At 42.9% G+C, this 16,968-nt stretch overlaps 1 protein-coding gene across 10 annotated transcripts in view; it reads left to right on the top strand.

Annotated features, from left to right (window-relative positions):
- Nucleotides 1–16,968, top strand: part of KCNC1 (potassium voltage-gated channel subfamily C member 1) — a 198,324-nt gene that overhangs the window by 123,770 nt on the left and 57,586 nt on the right. For all 10 annotated transcript variants that reach the window (XM_073347355.1, XM_073347356.2, XM_073347353.1 and 7 more), the window contains one exon: nt 11,507–12,440. In XM_073347355.1, coding sequence (XP_073203456.1) covers nt 11,507–12,440 — 934 coding nt within the window. The remainder of the gene's footprint in view (nt 1–11,506; nt 12,441–16,968) is intronic.

Here is a 16,968-nt window from a genome sequence, read left to right as displayed (position 1 = left end):
GTAGACGACAAGATTCTATAACAAGAATCTCGCTGTGTGAGGCACACAACTTGGGATTAAGGAGGAAAAGTCACCACTGGTCTGTGATTGTAAAACCAAATTATCACAGATTGGAGGCTTTTATTTTTTTAAAATCAAACAATCAAGCTGCCCAGCATCTATTTAAAAAATAAAAGTTATCAGCAAGATACCATTATAGATCCGTGCACATCTAAGCGCATAAAGGAAACAGAACTTTATAGACCAATAGACAAGAGTTAGGTCTTGGAAAACTGTCATCCACAAGAATAGAAAGAATATTTGTTGAGTGGCATGTCTAAATCATTGTCTTTCCTTTCCTCATTGTCTTTACTGGCTGAGAGATTTCCACCCTAATCTCTCATTCACGAAATGATTTCACATTTAAAAAGACTGCCCTCCCTTTAACTAATCCCAACTTCAGAATCCTCAATATGATCTCTACATAAAAGATGCATTTAAAAATGTCTGTGTGGTGTATTTAATTTGCCACCTCTTGAGGACAGGGACTGTCACAGACTGTGTGTATGTAGAGTAGCTAGCACCAGGGTGCCTGATCTCAGCGAGGGCCTCTAGCTTTTACTGTAATACAGATCATAATAAGGTAAAAAATCAGAATGCATTGATTGATTGATTTCATTTTAAATGCTTTATTGTGATGAAAATAGGAACATAGACACATAAAAATGAACACATCTGGGAAATGCCAGAACAGATCAATGGTTCATCTCAGCTAGTGTCCTGTCATCCAATGCTGGATGCTTTAGAGAAAGATGTGAGTGGCCATTGGTGCTTAACTGTGCTATACTATATCATGAGGGGAAGATGTTTTCCTGATTCCCCCATTAGACTTCCTGCTTGCAGCTTCCAGACTCACATGGCGATCATGCCCTCCTTTGCAAATGTTCTCATATTAAAAACAAATTAAATAAGCCAATCTTACTTCTCCCAAGCCAGTGACCATTCTCAGGTTCGTTTGCACAATGTACTGGCACCAGATTCATTCAGCTCAACAAAGTCAGTACGAGTTTTACCACATTGATTTCTAGTGACTTTGAACCCGGCCATGATAGAATAGGAGCTTGTGGTTAATGACCAACAAAGGCTAAGATTTTCAAACGTGATTAGTGGTTTGTGGATGTCTCAGTTGTTGAGTGCTCACCCTGACACCATGAAGGAGCTAGATTTTCAGAGAGCAGCTGCTCAACTCTTTCTGGAAAATCAAGCCTCCTTTAAAGTGTCTCAAGTTGGGCGCCCAGAATTTGAGGAATCCAAAATCACTGGTCACTTATGAAAATCTTGGCCTACAGCTCCAAGGGAGAATCTTATTGTTATTTATCATTTGTATTATAATAATGTTTTGAGGCTCCAAGTGAGAGCAGGGCCCCACTGTGCTAGGAGCCATACAAATACATAGAATCATAGAATCACAGAAGATTAGGGTTGGAAGAGACCACAGGAGGTCATCTAGTCTCACCCTCTGCTCAAAGCAGGACCAACCCCAACTAGATCATCCCAGCCAGGGCTTTGTCAAGCCGGGCCTTAAAAACCTCTAAGGCTGGAGATTCCACCACCTCCCTCGGTAACCCATTCCAGTGCTTCACCACCCTCCTCGTGAAATAGCGTTTCCTAATATCCAACCTAGACCCCCGCCACTGCAACTTGAGACCATTACTCCTTGTTCTGTCATCTGCCACCACTGAGAACAGTCTAGCTCCATCCTCTTTGGAACCCCTATTGAGGTAGTTGAAGGCTGCTATCAAATCCCCCCTCATTCTTCTCTTCTACAGACTGAATAAGCCCAGTTCCCTCCACCTCTCCTCATAAGTCATGTGCCGCAGCCCCCTCAATCATTTTCGTTGCCCTCCGCTGGACGTTTTCCAATTTTTCCACATCCTTTCTGAAGTGTGGGGCCCAAAACTGGACACAGTACTCCAGATGAGGCCTCACCAATATCGAATAGAGGGGAATGATCATGTTCCTCGATCTGCTGGCAATCCCCCTACTTATACATCCCAAAATGCCACTGGCCTTCTTGGCAACAAGGGCACACTGTTGACTCATATCCAGCTTCTCGTCCATGGTAACCCCTACGTCCTTTTCTGCAGAACTGTTGCTTAGCCAGTTGGTCCCCAGCCCGTAGCGGTGCATGGGATTCTTCCGTCCTAAGAGAAGGACTCTGCGCTTGCCCTTGTTGAAACTCATCAGATTTCTTTTGGCCCAATCCTCCAATTTGTCTAGGTCACACTGGACCCTATCCCTACTCTCCAGCATATCTACCTCTCCCCCCAGCTTAGTGTCATTTGCGAACTTGCTGAGCGTGCAATCCATCCACCATCCAGATCGTTAATGAAGATGTTGAACAAAACCGACCCCTGGGGCACTCCGCTTGATACCGGCTGCCAACTAGATATCAAGCCATTGATCACTACCTGTTGAGCCGAACAATCTAGCCAGCCACTTAGTAAGAGCCAATCCCTGTCCCAAAGAGCTTACATCTGTGGGTTTTCTGTGGGATGTGGCTTTCTGCACAATGTGCCCTTAGTCCTGTGCATGCAGAGACAATGTTTTATACACCAACCCACCTCCTAAGCCTTCTGGGGTAGCTGATGTATGAAAAATATGCAGGTAAATTGCCCACATTGTTATAGGTTTATAAGACATTCAGTCTCAATACATTAAAATCTATTACAGCTCTGACAGCTGTTTATTTTGTCACAGAGCATCAGCATTATTGTCTGAATAGCAACAAGGACTCAGCCCATGAAGCAAACCTCAGGACTCAAAAACCAAGCTGCAAAGTCAATCTTGCTCATTAATTTAGAGAGCTCTAAATTTAGGATTAGCCCTCATTGCATATTTCAAGTGTCTTCTTATTAAGGTTCATTCACAACTGTTTCATATGCTGCAGTGTTTCCTCTAACCAAAAAACCCGAGGAGTTTGCTCTTTTTAGCGTAGCTGGAGATCAGATCTCATTTTCCTCTTTTTCTGTATTTGGAATGATTTGATTCTCTTTGCCCCTGTGCAAAGCATCCCAAAGAGCAATCAGAAGGGGCCACGAAAGACTATAAAAACGTTTATTCCTCCTCTCCAAAAGACTTGTGGCACCATCATGCTTTGCTGTGATTGGATCTGGGTTGGAGAATGGACACAGTGAGGTCCCTTGTGCCTCCTACTAAGTGTTAGATTGTATCTGTAGTCACCCATCAGCACGGGATGGTACATAAGCTGCATCATCCCAACTGTCCCATACTGCAGTCACGATTCCTCTCCTGCTCTCTCCTTGCTTTGGGCAGCTAAAAGCAACAGTACATTACTACACCCCCTTTACAGTGCGCAGCTATTTGAGCAGTGAGGAGGGAGGGTGGGTGTAGCAAAGTTTCTGCCTATTCCTCACTGCTTCCTGCACAACCCCTCCCGGAAGGAAGGACGGGAGTACTTACTCCTGCTCAGCCTGACCTAAGGTCCACGTAGCCCCAGTTTAGGGCCAAACAGGGGTTTTTTACCACCTGCACAGGCACACAGTCCAAGTCACACTCTAGCCCTCAAGGAGAAAAAGGCATGGTGCAGAGATGCTCTGCACTTCTTAAGGCACTGCTGCCTGCGTGAAGCAGAGCTCTGTAAACCCAGTGATTTCATAGGTGCATGTAAATACTCTCCCCTCTGTAGGCCAGTGACCCTTTGCTTTTCAAGTTCGAATGAACTCAGAAGCTCCCCATGAGACTCAGTCAGAGACAGTTTCCCCTGGCTGCATGTTATAAGAAACCAGCAGACACCATGAATTTGGCTGATTTTGATGCAAAACCAGAAAAATAAAACTTGTCTCTAACCCATAGCAAATCGCTCAACAAACTGGGTCTGAGTGTCATGAGTGTGATAAAACCCAGGGCCAGGCAGGTGTGTTTTGCCAAGAGGATTCTGTCCACTTCTAGTGAGGAACCCCCTTCACTAGTCAAAAGATTGTGCAAAAACTGCTTTGCTCTTCTCATAGACAGAGTAAAGAACCGGGGACGAGTACGAGGGAGTAAGTGGGACTTTCTCAGAGGATAAAATAGGCGCCAGAATAAAGGTGATGAGTCAAGTTCCTGACAAGCCATCACTAAGAATGCCACTACCACGAGTCAGTGCAACAGAACAGTGGAGAATGTAACAATAATAATTTTTAAAACAGACATATCACCTAGTGGATCTGGCATTTTTAAAAATAGAAAATGAACATAGGAATTGCGTCTCTGGACCAATGCTCCAGCTAGTGCAGTATTCTGTCACTGACAGTGGCTAGCGTCAGATACTTCAGAGGCAGGTGCAAGAAACCTCTAGTGGACAGCTATGGAATAAACTGCCCTCGAGGAAATTTCTTCCTGACCCCACCAGTTGTTTGGCTTATGCCCTGAAGCATGCAGCTTTATATACTTTTCCCAACTGATGTATTGCTATTGCTGTACTGTCTAAATAATGTTTTTATAGACACAGTGTCATGTGGATATTTAGAGCCCTTCTGACTGATATGAATCGTATACAGAGAAGGCAGTGGTCCCACACAGTATTTTCAAGAGATGGGAATCTTCCCATTTTCCCTTTCATCCCTCCACCTCTTACTTCTTCTTCTTCTTCTTCTTCAAAGGCCCAGAATCAAGCTGACCAATATGTCTGGCTGAAGAAGTCTGGGGGCCTGTCTCCCTCTGAAACCTGTCTCTGTTGTGATGGGAATTGTCCTTCCAGGGTTGCTAGATAGCAATGTGAAAAGTTCCTTTCCTCCCAAACCCTACTGTCTCTGCAGTGTTCCCAGCATCAACCAGCCCAGGGAGGTAGTAACAAAGCTTGAGACCAGAAGCCACATTCCCTATGTGGCAATGCACAGGGTTGTCATTAGACTATGAGGCTAAGCCTGTCCTAGTCAAAACAGATGATGGACGATTGGATCAATTGATCCCTTGCTTGGGAATCAGAAAAGTCAGCTCCAGTGCTTGACTTCTTGACCACTTTGGTTCACTATGCGGTACTGGGCTGGTATTGCACAAGCCAGTCTTCCAATTTTAATGAAGTTTTGCATGTCCCAAGAGTCACCATGCCAGCACATGTATCCTCTAGCTGCACATTAGCGTTTGTGCTCAAGGGATCCATCCACTTCTGTTTTTTGTTGTTGTTGTTGAAACACAGAATTTAGAAATAACAAACCTATTTCCCACAGTTGACTGTACATTTTTTCACATGCTGTTTCACATCTGATCGCTACTTTCCCTAAAGCAATCAGAGATACCTCCTGCAATCTGTATTCTATTTTTTCAACATTACATAATCATTGCATCCATTAGCTCCTACGAGAGTTGTGGTCTTCGTATCCTCTAGCAAGGGCTTTGTCTATTTGTAAGCATAGTTCTTTGTTACATCTCAGCACAATAACATAAATTTGAACCGCCCTATGACTGAAATACTGTGCTCACTGAAGTGAGTGGCTGTATTGATTCTTTCCAATGAACTGACATAGAGGCAAAGAAAGAAAGATCAAGCTAATTACTACTGGCCTGTGCACTCCTCACAGAACAGGACCTGGCTACACTACTAGGTAATGCTTTTCTAGAATTCACACCTACAAGCGCAAGACTGGACTTTTTTTTCCCTTTAAGTATTACCAGCTTCTTAATAAGCACTATGTGCAAAGAAACGCCAAAGCTGTTTTCATTCTGTTGTTTCTTAATAAAGGTCTCACAGCTGCAGAGATTGCTTTTCAACAAGATCCTTGCTTTTGCTCACTTTTACAGTCATGGCCCCTATTCAACCAGGTACTTAAAACACATATCTAACTCTAGGTATGTGAATGGTCACGTTGACCTCAATGTATCTTGAGATTTCAGTGGGACTATTTCACCCACTTAAAATTAGGCATGAGCTTCAGTCCCTAGCAGAAGTGAGGCCTAAGTCATGAACAGAACCATGGAAACCATTTTTAACAAACTCCAAAGCAACTGAGTTTGAAACTGAGATGAAGTGACTAGCTCATGGTCACACAGCAGGTCGGTGGCAGAGCCAGAAATAGCGCCCCGGTCCCCTGAGTCCCAGTACAGTGCCTTATTCCCTGCCCTTCACTGCCTTTCTGTCTTAGAATCCACCCGTCCTGCAGGGGGAATTCTACTGAATAACAAAGTTTCTGTTTTAAAAATAAGCAAAAGTAAAGATTTTTTGCCTGCAAGACTGGAACTACTGCAGGTTATATTACTGTTTCCAAGGGCCATTTCCAGCACTAGACAGTCGCACCTGGCCATATGCTATTGCCTAGTCAAACATTCCAATTTTTTGCATAATGAGCCTGCATTAAGAGGCTTATTAGTGTTAATTCCACTGGTTTTTCATTCTCTCTCCATGCTGGGTGGAGAGATGCTGTGCTCATTAATCATGAGTACCTAGCCATGGCTCTCTGTTGCCTCTCACCTTTTGTTGTCTTTTCCCACTGTGCAAAACAAAGCATATTGTTCTGATTTGGGCAGCATTTTACACCCACTTTGCACTGGCATAATTGACTCGGTAAGATGCAGGGCAATGGAGAATCAGGCTGTTTGAGAGCGCTGTTTTTTGTTTAAAATCAGGAGGCCAAATAAATTAGATAGCGATGAACTCCCCTTAAAAGGGCCAGCAGAAAGCTCATTCTGTACTTCTCTTAAAATAGCCTCACTGGACTATTTGCATGACAATTTTGGGCCCACTATAATCAGAGATTATTCAGGATTGTCATTTTTTCCCCTCCAAAGTGTAAACATTTTGCATTATTTACATTTTCATGCAAATTTCTCTTTTAAGGCCTCCTCTCAATTCATCTCCCCATCTGCAGTTTAGGAAAATCTCAGATTTCACTCTCCTGGGTATGAAAGCGTCAGCAGCAGCATCTCCAGTGTCAGCAGGAATCCTTCTCATGTGGCAAGTGTCCAAGCAGATAAAAGAGCTTTGATCACTTTCCGACACTTTCGGTACTTTCTTTAAGTATCAAAAAACGTTAGTTTCCATTGCATAACTCAAGGGCACATGACAAAATTCCCACTCTTCTGGCCCACCCTGTTTAGAGACAGTGAAGAAGAGTTATTCTACTATAAAATGGAAAGAAAGAAAATTAGAAAACTCACAGGATAGACAATAGGAGAGGGAATTATCAGTGAATAAAGGGCTGTGGCCTGGTTTTCAAAGGTGTTGAGCATATGTAGCTCCCATTGGCTTCAATGGGATTTATATGGGCTCAGCATCTCTGAAAATAAGGCCACCATCGTGTCAGACATCAGATAAGAGCAGCTGTTAGCCTTTGTGGTAGGAGGGAAATGTGGGGTTCCCTTGCAGTTCCTTTGATAGCATTGAATACTACTGGGCCATGGAAGACAATACTGCATTGCATTTGGGGAGATCAGATTATGTTTGCACTTTGGTAAGTATAGTTTACAGATAGCACTTAATTCATGTATAAGAACATTTAGAAGAAGACAATAGTGGTTCTTTCCTTCCAATTTCTGCCATTTTTGCATCAGCCACTGACTTGCCAGCTATTCCACCTTGAGTGTCTAAAAATCTGTATCGGAGATGAGCAGGTAATAAATGCCATTGGTCGTGCATGCAGGCGATCAAGTTTTCAGGCCTGATTCTCATTTACACCAATGTCCCATTAGACCTCCCTCTGGAAGTTTACAGGGGCCTGGGTAGTATAAAGGAGCCTTTTTGTAATTGAGAACCAAACCCACCATGTTCAGGATGCATCTGTCCAAATGGCTATTCTGCATACAAATCCTATCTCTTGCATACGTGTGTTATTATGGCACAAAACATGAACTGCAGAAGGGAAGGCTGCTTTTTAAAAACCAGCCCCTTAAAATCCAATCTGATTTCAAAGCAACTAACTACCAACAGGAATGAGATCATTAAGGAGTATTTTTTTCAAACATGAGTTATAGGACAGCCTTGCTGGTAATGCTATAAGGCAGTAATTATAACAATGTACAGTGGTAACCAGTGGGGTAGGGGAGGGAGGTTGATCATCATGTTATCCCTACAGGATTTTTTTATGAGCCTTTGTGAAGACCCAAAATACTGAGACCCCAGTTCAAATTCAGCAAATCACTGAAGCTTGGGCTGAACTTTAAGCAGGTGCGTAAATCTATCCACATTAAAGTGTGTTGTGTTTTGCCGAACAAGAATGGACTAAAGCACATGCTTAACTTACAGCACATGCTTGAGAGCTCTGCTGAAAGACAGGCTGAGAACTGTTGGCTCTATCAGGAAGCCATGACATGCATTTGCAGGAACGAATAGCGGGAGACCTTATTGGTGTCACGTTATCTCCCAACAACACTGCTAGTGTGTGTCATTGCAGCGGCTTTAAACGCCTTGTCAGATTTGGTTGTTTCTTCTCTTTAATACAAGAAATCGTCACTTCTAATGATTCTTGCTGTGCAAGGAGGTCATGCTGAAGGTTGTCCTATGCAGCAAACACTGGCTCATGGGAGTTACTCAAGCACGTCAGGAGGCACACTGCATTTTACGTCTGTTTGAAGGGCCTCCTTCGTGAATCGGTTAAAAAGCATAATGGCTTTATTTTAATAAAATCAGATGGTGTGCTGTTCCCGTCTCTGCTTTAGAAACGTGTGCTTCTGCTTCCAGTATTACAGATGTGTCAGCCTTCCTTTCAGAAGCTCTTATTCTCACGGGTCTATAACTCAGGGGTAAAAATTTGCTCCAGGCTGAAATTTAGCAGACAGGATCTGAGCCCAGGGTAAATATTTTCCCAATTTCTTTATGAAAGGTGGAGGGAAGGGGGGTTGTTTGTTGTTTTAATCCTACCCAGGCCTATGTGATGTTCAATTATATTTATACATGTGAGTGTCGCAGATACTGCACTGCAAATCTCAGCTTTTGAGCCCTTAGAAGAGCCTGTGGTTTATTTTCCAGGGAGGATTCTGATGCTAGGTAAAGCCAGCGAAGCAAACTCCAAAGTGTATGCAGTGCTTTTGCCTCTTTATCTAGGATCTCAAAGCACTTTGCAAAACTCAAAACTTTCCTTGGAGTCAATTCACTCATTACCTTAACCATTTTACAGATGGGCAAACTGAGGCACAGAGAACTTACCTTAGCCAAAGTCACACCAATTTATAGCAGAGGCTGAAATAGACACCAACAAGTCCTGAATCCCCGTTCTTTTCTCTAACCTTTAGATCACTCTTCTTCCTGACAGCAAACTACAGTCCTGGCAGCTACATTCAGCTGTTAAGATGGTTTCTTAAATCATTCCTTACATAAGACCTTTTCCATGAGGGGTGTGGAAGCAATCAGTAACAATCACTGAACCACAGAATGCTACTTTCAGTTCTTCTAGACTTAATGGAAATATTACAAGAAAATGTAGGTGAGATATTGTGGTGCAAGGAAAGGGAGAATGGCCTCCTGATTATGGGACATCTGGGTTCTAGTCCAAGCTCTGCCACAGAGTTCCTGTGTGACCTTTGGCAAGTTACACTGCCTTGGTTCCCTAACTGTAAAATGGGGCTAATCCGTTTGTTTAGATTGTAAAGTCTTTGTCAGGTGTCTGTCCGTGCACCAAGCACAGAGGGGGCCTCTCAGTGCCACCATAATACAACTAATGATAGTTTGAGAAAGAAGGGGGTGGATCATCCTTTGTTTCAGCACCAAGACTAATGTCAGTGGCTCTGGGCTGGACTCTGATCTCGTCTACAGCAGAATCAGGTCCCCTGTTTTTGGAGTGCAGAAAATCCCAGCACAAGCTAGCTTGGCCCCTACCCCTCTGCAAACAGTTCAGTTTGCTCTCTATACCAAGAAGTACGTAGAGACAAGTCAAATATTTGCTTTTCACTTTGTTTACTAACCGTGAAGGTCAAGTGTAATTTTGTACTAGCTACACACTAAGAATACACAGTAGTTGATTGTAGGCTAGCCTTGTAGAATGACACAGATACTATTTTTAAAGGTATATTCCTTTGGCAGCTATTTCTTTTAGCTGACCCTGTGGTATTGGTCAGGTATCCGATAAACAAACCAAACCAACCCCACTGAATTCCTATTTTGATTATATTGCTTGATAAAAGTAATACAAGGACATTACATTTTCTTTGGATTGCTCTTAAACTGATACAGTTGCATATGTTCTTTCGGGCACAGTTGAAAGTATCCTGTGTGTCTTGCTTAGTCAAGGGGTCACTACATGTAGACACCTTGAACTTGAGGAAGACAGATCTCCAGCATCTACAAAGAGATGCTTCCATTACTGACATACAAAGAACATTATTAGATGCATACAGATTCTTGGGGTGGGGAAAGGGTGTTTTGTATTGATTTATTTAATTGCTCAATTAAAATGCCTGATGGGGATTAGGCAGAGAAAGTGGAGTTATTGAGAGTTGTACATTTTGGGTCTCATCCTCTACTCAGTTACGTTGGCATAAATCAGGAGTACATCCAGTGATAAAGCTGGGATAAGAGAGAGCAAAAGTGGATAAAACAAATATTCAAACTCTCCCAGGGCCTTGGGAGGACGTTCCCACCTTCACTGTGACATGATTAAACAAGAAACCATGTAGCAGCTTGGAAAAAAATGATCTGGTTTTCGAATGCATGCTCACATTCTGACGGGAAACAAGGTAATGGACCAGATCCTTAGCCAATGTAACTGGACGCCACTCCACTGAAGCCAATGAAATTGTGCCAATTCATACCAGCTGAGAATCTGGCCCTGTATTTCTCTCTCTTTCTGGGAAAGGTTTGGAAAAGATGGCTGAGGGGTTTAATTGTGGAGACTCTTACAATAGTAGGTGTTAGTGTGACTTGTGACCAGTCCTCTGCATGTTTTGCTGGCTCTGGTGAGGCCGTGTATCTTCAGCACAAACAAATGGAAAATTGCTGCCCATCATTCTGTAATATCAGACACTGCCCTCTTTCGGGGACCTGCAGAAGCCACCGTTAATGTCAACATTTAGCAGCAGCTACCACACAGTGAGATCTGGAATGCCACAATTGCTCCTTAAACTTAGAATAGGAAATAACTGTTACACCTCACACAAAAGACAGTGGTAACTGTTAATAAATGTTGACTTTTTTATGGCAGCCACTGTACATCTTGCACTTTAGAGCAAGTGGATTCTGAGAGCTAGTGGGTCTTTTCCATCAGTAACTTCAGCAGTCACTGAGACCCAATTCAGGAAGGCATCCCTGTTTGGGGCAGCATTTAAGCATGTGCTTAACTTTAAGTTCCATACAAGTCAATGAGACTTAAGTGCATGCTTAAATGTAAGCACATGCTTAAGTGCTTTAAGGAATCAGAGCCTGCTTGAATGATTGTCTTTGCAGATGAAGCATGATGTCTTAAATCTACAGGTAGAAGGCACTACAGCTGTTAACACCTTCAGTTGTCATAATCCAACAGCTTTCTGTATGTGTTTCAGAAATAAATCCCTAGTACCTTATCTACCGTTTAACATTTCTCTTGTGACTTTTCTTCAACAGTACGTGGCATTCGCCTCCCTCTTCTTCATTCTGGTCTCCATCACCACCTTCTGCCTCGAGACCCACGAGAGATTTAACCCCATCGTGAACAAAACAGAGACTGAATTCACTGGCAACGACACCCACGTGCGACACTACAGGGAAGCGGAGACTGAGGCCTTTCTGACCTATATCGAAGGGGTCTGTGTGGTCTGGTTTACATTTGAGTTCCTGATGAGAATCACTTTCTGCCCAAACAAGGTGGAATTTATCAAAAACTCTTTGAACATCATTGACTTTGTGGCCATTCTGCCTTTCTATTTGGAGGTTGGACTCAGTGGCCTGTCTTCCAAAGCTGCTAAGGATGTCCTGGGCTTCCTACGAGTAGTCCGGTTTGTGCGAATTCTGCGAATTTTCAAGCTGACCCGCCACTTTGTGGGGCTGCGGGTCCTGGGACATACTCTCCGTGCCAGCACAAATGAATTCTTGCTGCTCATCATATTCTTGGCATTGGGCGTCTTAATCTTTGCCACAATGATCTACTATGCTGAGAGAATAGGTGCTAAACCCAATGATCCTAGTGCCAGTGAACATACACACTTTAAAAATATCCCCATCGGCTTTTGGTGGGCTGTTGTCACCATGACTACCCTGGGCTATGGAGACATGTATCCTCAGACTTGGTCAGGCATGCTGGTGGGGGCTCTCTGTGCTCTTGCAGGTGTGCTGACCATTGCCATGCCTGTCCCCGTCATTGTGAACAATTTCGGAATGTATTACTCCTTAGCTATGGCTAAGCAGAAGCTACCAAAGAAAAAAAAGAAGCATATCCCGAGGCCACCCCAGCTGGGATCCCCCAATTATTGTAAATCTGTCGTAAACTCTCCACACCACAGTACTCAGAGCGACACATGCCCACTGGCCCAAGAAGAAATTTTAGAAATTAACAGAGCAGGTAGGAAACCTCTTAGAGGAATGTCCATCTGACCTTTAACCTCCATACCTTGTAGAGATTTAAGATTCAGTCAGACTGCTTTCTTAGAGCAATGGGTAGCACATTTATCCATTACAGTCCCACCACCACACATTGAATATCATGTGTGAAGTCTAGGTTGCGGGGACAAATGGCGCAGGGGAGGCTGCTCAGCAAAATTAAGGATGAGATCATACTCCAGGAGCCTTAACTTTGGTCCTGGTCAAGGGAATACATGGTTCAAGATATTTTTGAAGAGCAATTACATCTAGTGGAAGAAAATTTTAGCATTCTACAGCCATGTTGCTGGACTCTATAGTGCATCATGGAGGCACCTGAGAGCGGAATGCTTCCTAGCAGTGCAGGAGCTGAGTATGCAGCTCTTACAGAGATTTCTGACACAACGGGGTCAGAATTTGAAAAAGCCAGATGTTTTTTAATTTGTTTCCAGCTGTGACCTTTCAGCTGTTTTTAAATGGCAGGTATTGTGCATCTGATTAAAGAAACTAGGTGCCTACTAAATTGGAGGGACGACTACACCAACATGCATATTCACAAGGCAATCCCATCTCTTTCAGATGATTAACTGCAAAGTAGAAAAATAGCTTAAATTCTTGACACTAACACAAAATGACTCACTAGGAGACAATTATAGATGTAAGGATGTTAACTCCATAGCATGCAAACCAACCCATTCTATATTACACTAGAGCTTAGCATTTAGAGTTATGAAGAGTTTTGAACTACAGTAGCTAAAACATATTTGCTCCTCATGAAAGCATGGGTTGATGATCTACAGCTCTTTCAACTTTTTAGTAGTAAAGGTTGACTGGAAAAGGGATAATACTGGTAGTTTCTGGCAAATTTGTACTAAACAGCAATGAGTGATAATCTCACAACAGGGTAGTCTTATTTTTTAATTATATGGATTCATGTCAGCAATAGAAGAAAACCCCAATGAGAGTAACATTATAATTTCATACTAATTACATTTGGGGAGAAATACTAGTCACCATGGAATATATTATAATATCCCATGGCTAGTGGTTAATTATGGGACTGTCTCAGTTTTATGAGAATCCTCATATATAGCATAAAATTACAGGGCTCCAATCTGATGATTCTACCCCATAATCTACTCTACCTGTGGAATATCATCTATTTATTTACTGTATGGAAACAGTAAATTCAAAGCAGCTCACACTTAAAATACCACCATAACCATTTTGGTAGAGGTTCCAGCCCAGCTGTACAGTGTGCATTCTTCAGCCTGTTACAAAATACTTCCCTCAGCATGTATTGTGTTAGATGAAACAGGTCACCAATAGAGTGATTCTGACTGAGCTTTAGTCACAAAGAGGCATTTTGAAAGAACTAGCTTTCACCTATGATGGTCTTGTGTTCTTATCATTTTTTACTTTGAAGAAAATTCTGCTTTGTCACTCCTCATGGGTGAGATATTGTCTCTTCATCTCATAGCCATGCATGTTGATGTCATTGAAAGAAGCACAAAGGAAGTGAGACCTTCCTTTGTGTGTGAATTTTAGGATGCCAGTGCTAATTTCTGAAAAGTGGGAGGAAGTGGACGGTGACTTTGGGTTTTTTGTTTTTGTTTTTTCCTTTTATGCAACTATGTAAAATTCATTTAGATGGTAAAGAGCTTTCATTTTTTTTTCTTTTCTGTTTTAAAACTCTCCCATTGCATTAGGTCAACCGCACTCCATGTGATAGACTGTCTCTTTACTGTTTTACCCTTCATGCACACATACGGTTTGATCTGTCCATTCCCCTCAGGTTGCAAATGCTTATCACAAAGTCATCTCCAGGCAAGGAAGTAACTTCCTCATGAGTAGATGCTTTGTGGCTCTATAAATCAGGAGGAAAAGAGGGCACTCACAAAATGGTGGGTCACAACTGAATGTCACTCCAGCTACCCAGTTGTTATGTGGGCAGGGAGACACCAGACTCGGAGTGGTTTAGTGGAGAGCTAGAGAATGACTTCTTACCCAGAAGTCCCTTGCTTTAAGTTCCTCCAATAACATATCCTGGTCCTTGAACTTTTGAGGACTTGGGACCCAAGAACTCTGCGAGTTCAATTCAACTCCACACCGGTATCCTGAGAATACGTGTAACTTTGGTTCAATGTGGAACTGTTTTGTCACCATGAGTGCTCTAATGTGAGCTGTTACTACAGTACCTATGAAGTACGGATAGTGACAGCAAATTATCCATTTCTGCAATAATTGATTAAAAGAGTACATATATATATTTTCAGCAGCCCTATAACACATTTGTACTTCAACTGATGGAGATGGGCTCCATAACCATGTTACTGGAGTTTTGATCCTGATCACCACTATGCACCACTGACAGCAAAATCAGATCAGATCAGAGGCGCGCTGTTAAAAGCAAGCTCTGCACAGCCTTGTCTGCAAATCAGAAAGACCAGTGCATGAATCCATCTTGATACTCACTTTCTAGAGTAATCATGTACTCCTAGGTACTGTTCTGTGTGTGAAACTTAGCGAGAGTCTCAGCATTCTGTGGAAATCCATAATGTGCAAGTAATGAATGTTCTACATACTGTAAAACCTTTGGATTAGTCACACTGCCTAGTTACAGACAACCGGGATTAACCAGGAACCCAAAATGGATTATTTAGTGCTAATGTCTCTAGCAAGAGATCCACCCCAATCCATATGTTTTCCCTTCAATTTCTATCTGTTAAACTCCAGTACAGTTTCATAGAACTTTGTAGGAGATACAAGACAAATAACATATTCTTTAACATATAGCCTGTTTAGTTGCTTATGATTGAGATATCAAGTACAGTTATGTATGCTGTTTTTATAGCAATGTGATAAAAACTCACAAGATGGGGAAACGGGGGAAATAGTTCCACCTATTACAGTAGCCACCTACAGAACAGGGCCCTCTTATTGGCAGATTCAGAAGCATGCAGTGGACCAAATGCTGTACTCAGTCTTGTGCATGCAACACACTGAAGTCAACAGATGTCTGAGGTTGATATCTTTACTCAGGCTGACCCTGAAAGCAGAAGTTAGCCCCTAGTCTATGACTCTGAATAGCTCCTTTTATGTGATGACATGGCTTTCTGGCCATTCATGGTCTGGGACTCCATCGTTCACACAGGGGTGCTCTTAAGTGGAAACTGGAACTGGTCAGAACATTTCAAAAATGTTAAGAAAAACGAGGGGGAAATTGTGAACATGCCATTATTTCTCCTCCCATTTTCTGCCCTGCTCTACTGGAAGTGCTACTGATGTAGATAAGAGATGAGCTATGCAATGGAGTCTCTCCTAGGAAATGCCCATGACAGAACATTCAAGTGTTGGGTTAATCATTTACACATAAAGGCAGTGATTCTCCACTGGACCTGAGCTCACGGTTCCTTGATTCTCAGCTGTCTGGCCCTGGCTTAAATTAAACCATCGGGGGGGGGGGCGGGGGGGCGAGGAGCTTTAACTGATGCCACTAATGCAAGGTGGCTCTAAACCAGTGACAAACTGGTCACAGCAGAGCCTTGCTCTGCCACACTTCCCCTCCTGGCAACAACTCACCATGTCCCTGTCTCTCCGCTCCCTTATGTTTGGCAGGGAGGGGGCAGCTTCTGGGGCAGGAGGTGTAAAGTCATGGCAGCAGCTTGAAGCCAGCAGTGATTCCCCCTGCACAGGGGGAATTCTCCAGGGACAATCTCTGGCCACTTTAAATTCACTTTCTGCCACTTATGTAGCAAAGGGATCTGGGCAGATTGGAGAATTGGACCCAAAATGATACAAAGGAGTAAATTTCACCCATGACTAGCATGACTGTAAAACTACTTGAAACCCAGACTTGATATATGCTAAATACTATATGGGCCTAGTTGCCTATGCCTTTAAAACAAGCATATGCCTTTCCAGGCCCTGACCCCACCAAAACAGATTCTGTTGTTATTTACTATTTGTATTGCCATATGACCTAGCAGCCACTGTCAAGATCAGGGACCCAATGAAAAAGAAAGAGATAACCCTCTACCCCAAAGACTTACTGTCGAACTGAACAAGAAAGGCAAAGGGTGGGTAGAAGGAAGTATTATCTTCATTTTACAAGTGGTGTTTGGAAGAACATGAGATTAAAGTGACTTATCCCAGGCCACGCAGGAAGTCTGTAGCAGAGCTGGAGACTGAGCTGGGATGGCCTGGGTCCCAAAAGCATGCCCCTAACAACAAAAAAGACAATTAACAACAAAGAGTAATAATAATAGTAGTAATCCCTTGCACTTGTATATCATCCAAGGGTCTCAAAATGTTTTGACAGCATTAGGTCTCCTAACTAGAGCTGCATGACAAATCAAGTGAACCCAAATCTCAAAACAGAATTCAACCTAAACTGTTCAGCTTTACCAGGATTGTGCCCAAAGCCACATGCTGCCCCACGACAACATGAAACTCAGCCCAAGATCACAAACAACTGCAAAACAGGCCCAAGTTTCAGGCTGGCGACAAAG

This window comes from Lepidochelys kempii, chromosome 6, assembly GCF_965140285.1.
Source record: "Lepidochelys kempii isolate rLepKem1 chromosome 6, rLepKem1.hap1, whole genome shotgun sequence".
In the NCBI taxonomy this organism is placed as follows: domain Eukaryota; kingdom Metazoa; phylum Chordata; order Testudines; family Cheloniidae; genus Lepidochelys; species Lepidochelys kempii.
The sequence above is the reverse complement of the archived record's forward strand: the minus strand, read 5'-3'. Positions and strand labels throughout refer to the sequence as shown.